Below are 7,089 nucleotides of genomic sequence, written 5' to 3'. Positions count from 1 at the left end.
TACTGCCTTTGTCAGTGGTGGCAGACAGAGAATTCCCAAGGGGAACTACCCAGCTTTCATGTCTCTTCTGCTCACGGAAGATGGGGAGAGGGCTGCTGGCTGCAGGGTGCTTCCTTTGCATGCTGCAGCTTCCTGCAACTCATGGGAGGATCATAAATGTCTGTGCAAGCCAGCAGACCAGGCAGTAAAGAGATCAACCACCTCACCATCTCCCTAGGCCTGTAAAGATTCCTCCAAATGGTTCTATTGACAACAGGACTAATTTTTATTAGAAAAGGCAAAATAAATATAATGAAGACGTGCCAAAGAGCTGCCCCCCACCTCAGCCTCTTAGCAGCCACTGTCTACTGGGTCTTACAGTCACCATCCCCACTGTTAGCTGCCTTTATCTTCTTCAGCTCCTTTTGCAGCTGTTCTTCTGCAGCCAGGATCTCCTTTGGCTTCTGGTACTGTAGGACAGAGAGAAATTCCCTTAGCACTCCTGTTCAGCCTCTGCTCCAAGGAAATGAACTGGGGCCAGGTGCTACCAGCACAGCTGTGGCCCTCCTGCCAAGGGAGGACTTTCTGTTACCAACTGCCTCCAGAGCAGGTTCAGAGAGGTGGTGCCATCACGCTAGGGACATCTGCCAAAGCCTGGAGTATCTTTTACAGTGCAGGAAAAACTTTGCAGGTGGATATGGACTCCTGGCCCCCACCAGCCCCTTCAGAACATTCTGGCAAGCTGTGTCATGAAGACCCTTGGTATGCTCACTGGTTGTATGCTCACATGTTATATATAGAGATGTAACATGCCTTTTTTTAGAAGGCAGACAGACAAGTAAGAATTGCAGTTTCTTTGTCCTCCCCTCAGAGTTCCCTCAGCCAGCTGCAGTTTAGTGGTTGATGTAGGTGCTTTTTGGCAAGGGTTTGGCCCATAGCAAACAGAAGCTCAGAAGGACTCAAAGTGCTTCTTTTGGCTTATTTCTCTGCAAGCGCACTCCCAGCTCTGCTGTGAGGCTTCCCTCAGAGGGGATGGTGCTCCCTAAGTAGCTGCCTTCCATGTGCAAGACAATGCCCACGTGTGCTCTAAAGCACCTGTCTGCCTCTGCTCCTTATAACAAGCGTGTGCTTGTTTTGCTCATTTCTCACCTCCACCACATGCATGGAAGTGGGTCCTCTGACATAAAGCAGCAGGTGATTTTTTAACTTTTTTTTTAAGACTAAGTGCAGCAAGTCCTTGGATTCTTAACAGTTAGGCTCTGAGGCAAGAGAAACTTTCTGTCACTGAGAGTGGAGGCTTGCTCAGGCCTGAGGGAGAGGATACATGGACAACGGGGCACAACAGGCTCTCTTCCACCTGCAAGTCACCTTGAGCAGCAAGCAGGGCCCCTCCTGCGGCCTGAGCTGTCCTGGCGAGTGTCAGCATGTCCAGGGTAATCTGAAACTCCCCCTGACCGCGTGACAGAGCAGGGGGCTCATCAGTGACCCTCAGCAGGTCTCCCTGCTCTGCCTCAGTTCCCCACATGTAAGAATTTCAACTTCTTTGTGGACATAAATAGAAGGGCAAAGTGTGTTCTGTGTGGCTAAAATCTCACCGTGATGATCAGGGTGTTGTTGGCATGGGTGAAGCTCAGGGCAGCTGCGTCCAAGGGGAGCTGGTATCGGTCCAGGTCAGGAATAGAGAACTTTTTGTAGTACCTACAAATGAGAGAGGAGACTGAAATGAGGAAGGTGGGGTTGCTTTTCTCCCGCTAGCTGTGCAGAGCTACAGAGTGCTGTTCTACAAGGTGTAGGTGAGGACAATAGACCTCTCACGGTTGGCAGGAGGACCCTGTGCCATATTTTGTGCCTGCTGGTGCCCCCAGACTGGCAGGAGCACTTGAAGCAAGCCTCCAGATCAGAGCTGGCAAAGTCCTGAAGGGCTTTGGTGTGTGAGAGCAGGCTTGGTCCATCCAGCTTGCCCTTGAGTAGTGCCAGACAGGGTTAGGGACAGGCTACTCAGCTCTACCAAAAGATGTCCCTTGTCATTGTGTCTGCTTATGGCCTCTCAGTACCAGCTCACATGAGCTCTTGTCAAAACAGCTGTCAAAGCCCTTGTACCCTGTAACTTACTTTCCTGAGAGATGCACCATTTTGTGTTGCAGTCCATCCTAAACCCATCCTCTTAGTCTCTTGCTGTGCTTCCTAGGTGTCTTCGTGCTTTGGTGGCACGGTGGTGCTCAGCCATACCACTTGGGCATAGAGCTCCAGGTGTAGCTGCCCACAGTCATCTGAGCCTCTGCTCTGCAGTGCCCATGGTGGCTGTGGTGTTCCTCTGCACTCCCAGCTCACCTAGTTGGTCTTTCCCTGGTCTCCATCCCAGTCTCCTGATCACCTCTCACATCCAAGCAGAGGACAGAGGTTTTAGCCAGCTCCCTATTCAGCCTATGTTTCTCCACTGACCAAGCCCTGGGCTTTGCTCAGTATGAAGGAAAGGGGACATGGTTCAGAGCTGGAGCAGTTATAAGCTGTCCAGACTTTCTTAAGACTTTGGGACCAGAACCTTGTAGACCTGTCTGTTTCCTTGAGACCTTTCTTGCTTGGCATGGCTTGGCCTGCATCTGCCACTTCTTTCTGGGTCTGCACCAAATACCTGTGCCCACACAGAGGCACGGATGAGTTCTTAGTCTCTTCCAGCACTCTCGTGGGCAATTCTCTCCAAGGAGCTGGCCTGTATCTGGTACTGAGGTGCCCAGAGCAAAGCGGGAACAGGGAGCAGCTGCTGTCGTGCCACGAGGGAAGCGTCTCCATTCAGCTAGCTGCGTGTGGGGCTTGGCCTCTCTAGCTACCTCTGCCCAAAATGCAGTTTATTTTCCAAGTCACGGTGGAAACGGCTACAAAGGGCAAATGGCTCTCCTGGTGCAGCGGGAGGAATGTACGCAGCTTGTTACCGCAGGGCTCAAACTATTCTGTGTTGTCACTGCTGTCGGTATTTGGAAAAGGTGGCAGACATGGATAATAAGGGAGATGTCAAAGGTTAAACAGCAGAGATTAGATGAACACAAAGACATGTTAAGGAAGTGTTAACTTCTTACCGATTAGACAAAAAAAAAGCAGTACACAGAAAAAAAACCACTGTTTCAAAGGGCCTTGGGAGTCATCAATGAAACTGCAGCATTCTGCTGCCCCAGGACTAAGGAGAAGGGGAGAAGAATGGCTTTGGCTGGCCTCAAACTAAAATCTGTGACAAGATCAAAGGAAACCAGATCTGCTTGGCCACCCCCTCCTCCTCCTAACGTTACCACTGCCTCTCGCTACAATAATTGAATCAGGTTTGGCGTTTGGGGGGGTGGCTTTCTGGGTTTGTTTTTAGAGTTTAGTTTAATGGATTTATTTTAAAGCAAGAGGTTTTAAGCAAATCCCACTTGAGCAGCCCTTGCCGTGGCCAGAGGGAACGGGAGTGACTGGTGGAAGTGAGGAGCTCCTGTCTGGGCCGGGAAGGAGCTGCCGGGCGGCGGTCCGCTGAGGCTGGCAGATTCTCTGCCCTCGCCTCTCACCCCATGGCCAAGGGCAGTATTGCACTCGGAGCCTGGGTCTGGCCCAAGATCCACGGTGCGTGTGTGAAGTCACCTCTCTGCCTACTGGAAACCCACTTTTTGTCAGCCTGTAAGGAAAGCTGCCTCTGGTATGCAGAGAATTCAGAGCCGAGCTACTCGGTAGTGACTTGGCAGCCCGTCCCATCACTTGTGCCTCTGGCTGGCGGTCAGCACAGCTCTCTTGCTCAGAAGCAGCGTGGCTGACTTCCAAGGGCTGGAGAGGCTCCGAGGCTTCCTTTCTCTCCCGTAGGGATGTGCACTCTCTCTGTGACTCCGTGCCTTTGTTGCTATCTTGCAATTAGTTGCTGAGTGGTGTCTTGCCCTGGCCGAGACCCAGGAGCAATGATAGAAGATATCCTGGAGCCTGTACTAAGTGTTCTGATGCTGGAGCCTGTCCCTGCTCCCTACTGACAGCAAGTCCTTCTTGTCCCCAGTGAGGTGACTTTCGGCTTTCCCTCCAAAAGCCCTTAACTTTCATATGTAGGCCACGAGCTGCTGTTAGGTCCTTAACTGTCTCTGACACTAGCCTCTGAGTGTGTAGGTGTTGCCTGCTTGAGGGGACTCTAGTGCCTTCCTGAGAGTGGCACAAAGAAGCTGGAAGTCATGTAGGGCATGGCTGAAGCCTCAGTGGTACGTTATGACCTTACAGCAGCTACACAGGGAAGGAAGTTCTTGCATACACACTTCTAGCAGCAGAAGTAGGAGTAGATAAGCCTGTCTGATAATATGTGTTTGGACTTAGGTTCATGTACTCCCTCCCTGTCCTAGCTCTATGTGTATCCATGTGTGGCTGATGGGAATGGCACTCATCTTTGCTACCTAAGTCTCCCTACTAAAGCACCACTTTTCTCCTGTGAATCCCTGTGCTTGCATGTAGGCTGGCATCTTTCTGCATCAGAGCTGTGATTGCTTGCTGCTTTCATGGGGCAGGCTCCCCTTTTCTCCTGTCTAGCCTCCTCTTGCTTTGGGGCATCCAGGTGTGCTGGCGTGCAGAGCTCAAGCATACCCAGCCACAGCCTCTGCTGGGGTAAACCCTTGCCTGAAAAGTTTGGGGTTTCTGCGATGGGAAAGGCGTTGAGCAGCCAAAGCAGAGCAGCTCTTTGCCAACAGCACCACCTACAGCCAGCTACATGGAGCGGCTTAAAGAGGGCAGGGGCAGACGGGGAACACCAGGGCTGATTTTAGCACTGCATCCCATTCTTCTCTGCTCTACAGCAACGCTGGGGAGGGAAGACAAGCAGAGAGCAGCCTGCCCCACTTTCCATACTGGCATATTATCCCAGTTTGTAAATAGCTTTCACTTACCTTCCAATATCCACCCCTGGTGTCCTAATACTCCTTGCTATCTCTTCCCAGTGCTGCTGCCCATCGTGGCTTATCTCACAGGGGCTGTAAATGCCTTGTGGACACACACTGTCCATCCCATGAGAGTGGCCATGCACTGACACCAGTATAAGATGAGGCTTAAAAGCCTTATCTTTTTCTTACCTCCTCCCATCTGAAATGTCTTTGATTAGCAGAATCATGTGCTGATTCCTTTCCAGATCCAGTCTGCCTTTTTTTTTTTTCTTGCTACCTGTAGATCATGTCATTACTGTTGTGACTACAGGACAGGTTTACACGGGGAGATCTGTCTGCCTTGGTGCTCAAGACTTTGCTGTACGTGTTGAATCCTGCAGCTCTGTGCATTCTGAGTTACAATGACTAGATCTAAGTATCATGTCAGAGGGAGAAGATGGGATGTCCTAACTTCAAAAGGTGACACGCAGCCATGAGGTGAGGCCCCTCCGCCTGTGCATGCAAGGGACAGAAGGCAAGAGAAGACGAGCCCCTCCCTGTGCAATCACCAGCCTGCCCTCTGTGCCAGCCCACCCCGAGGGCCTGTCAGTGGCGTCCTTACTGACTTCTTGTTGGTGGTCCGGATGACACAGCAGCGCTGCTCCTTCTCCACGGAGACGCTGTAGACCTCCTTGGGGTAGGGCAGGTTACGGATCCGCCACTGGAAGCTGCTCAGGGTATCCTTCCTCATGAAGACAGGCTACAGCAAACAAGTACCTTTAGCAAAGCCCCTCCAGCTGTCAATTCTCCTCCTGGTCCCCTTCTTCCTATACTACCTTGAGAGGCTCTGCGTGGGAGTAGCTCTTCCTTCACACTGGAGCATTAGGGAGTAACTCAAGAAACCACCCGCCTTCCTTGAGCTGGCACTGCTCTGCCTTTGCCCAGGGCACAGCCTGTCCTGCTTGTGGGAAGCTGGAAGCGTTCAGCAAGGGAGGCTTGCAGCACAGGGTTACAGGGGAACTGGGCCTCTTCCTCACAGGCAACTGAATAGTGAGCTCTGCCTACCCTACGGACCTGCTGGGTTCAGGCCTGGCTCTGCCCTGGGTTCCTGTGCAGTGTATGTTTGTGTTTCAGAGCTGTAGAAAAGATGATGAGACACTAAAACCGCTGCCCCCTAAAATCCTGGGATGTGAAGACCCCTGCAGCTTTGGGATGATTTCTAGCAGAGTGCTGGGCATGTTAAGGCTGTCTCATGGGGCTGTGAGTGATCTGCAGTCTAGTAACTACTGCTGTTAAATGCAAGACTAGGTAGTTTTAGTTATAGTGGTGCCTGCAGACCCTTACACATACATTGGAGCTGCTTTCCTTTATGAGCTCTGATTCCAGTGATCCCAGGGGTGGTGAGGTTGGCTCTCCCACTTCAACCTGCCATGTGCCAGAGCCCCCGAGGGTGCTTTTCTCTCGCCACTTTCTACCTGTGGAAGGGAGAACAAAGATTTTCACTATTCTGCTGTCTAAGAACTACTCCAGCAACTGACAGCCGAGCTGTCCAGTGCACTGAGATGATATGAAGATACACATCTTCATTCCAGTCATTTTGACTTTGGTGAGAGTGGATCTGTTTGCTGGCCTATTCCTGGAGTGAGAAATTCTGTGCTGAGCGCATCTTTTTTTCGCTCCTTAGTGCTGAAGCCATGGTGGGGTTGCAACACGTGCCATGCTGCAGCTGATGTGGTTTTGGAAAAGAGCCATAACCGACACCTTGCTTGTTTGTGGTGGCGGAAGCCACCACAAAGCTTATTTCACCTCAGCAGGTACTAGAGAGGCAGTGCCTGGCTATGCAAGGTGGCAACCCCACTTAGCCTGTCCAAGCCTGGTGTAAAAGATGAGCTGTTTGAGAGAGACCCTGGGCTAAGGAAAGGTCTGCTGTGGCATGCAAGTTAGAGAGCAATGGGCCTGTCCTGAACCATATGTATGTTCCTACAGAATACAGCCCCAGACCGTTTAGGGATGGTTTGTTCCTGCCGGGGAGGTCCCTCTCACCCGCTCCTGCGGGCGCAGCCCCACTGCGGGGGAGGCTGGGAGCACCACTTACTCACTAACTGGCCGCTCTTCACGTCGTACTCTTCGGCCATCTCCTTCCCATCCTCGAACAGGTAGTGCACCTTCCGCTTCCCTAGAGGCAAGGCAGGCGGTGAGAGGGCGCGAACACGCCTCTCCCTGGGGCCGGCGCCCCGGGAGCGCTCCGCCGCCCCCC

General features: G+C 52.1%; 1 protein-coding gene across 1 annotated transcript; it reads right to left on the bottom strand.

Moving 5' to 3' along the window:
• Positions 1-249: 249 nt before the first annotated feature.
• DPCD (deleted in primary ciliary dyskinesia homolog (mouse)) lies at positions 250-7,051 on the bottom strand. Its single transcript, XM_008946324.1, has 5 exons — positions 6,928-7,051; positions 6,183-6,307; positions 5,459-5,592; positions 1,575-1,677; positions 250-449 (listed from the first exon to the last, which is right to left on the bottom strand). Exons 1-5 carry the CDS (start codon positions 6,965-6,967, stop codon positions 345-347), a joined length of 507 nt encoding a protein of 168 aa, XP_008944572.1. The 5' UTR covers positions 6,968-7,051; the 3' UTR covers positions 250-344.
• Between the last annotated feature and the right edge of the window lie 38 nt (positions 7,052-7,089).

Source organism: Merops nubicus, unplaced genomic scaffold (genome assembly GCF_000691845.1).
Source record: "Merops nubicus isolate BGI_N331 unplaced genomic scaffold, ASM69184v1 Scaffold12630, whole genome shotgun sequence".
NCBI lineage: Eukaryota > Metazoa > Chordata > Aves > Coraciiformes > Meropidae > Merops > Merops nubicus.
The sequence above is the reverse complement of the archived record's forward strand: the minus strand, read 5'-3'. Positions and strand labels throughout refer to the sequence as shown.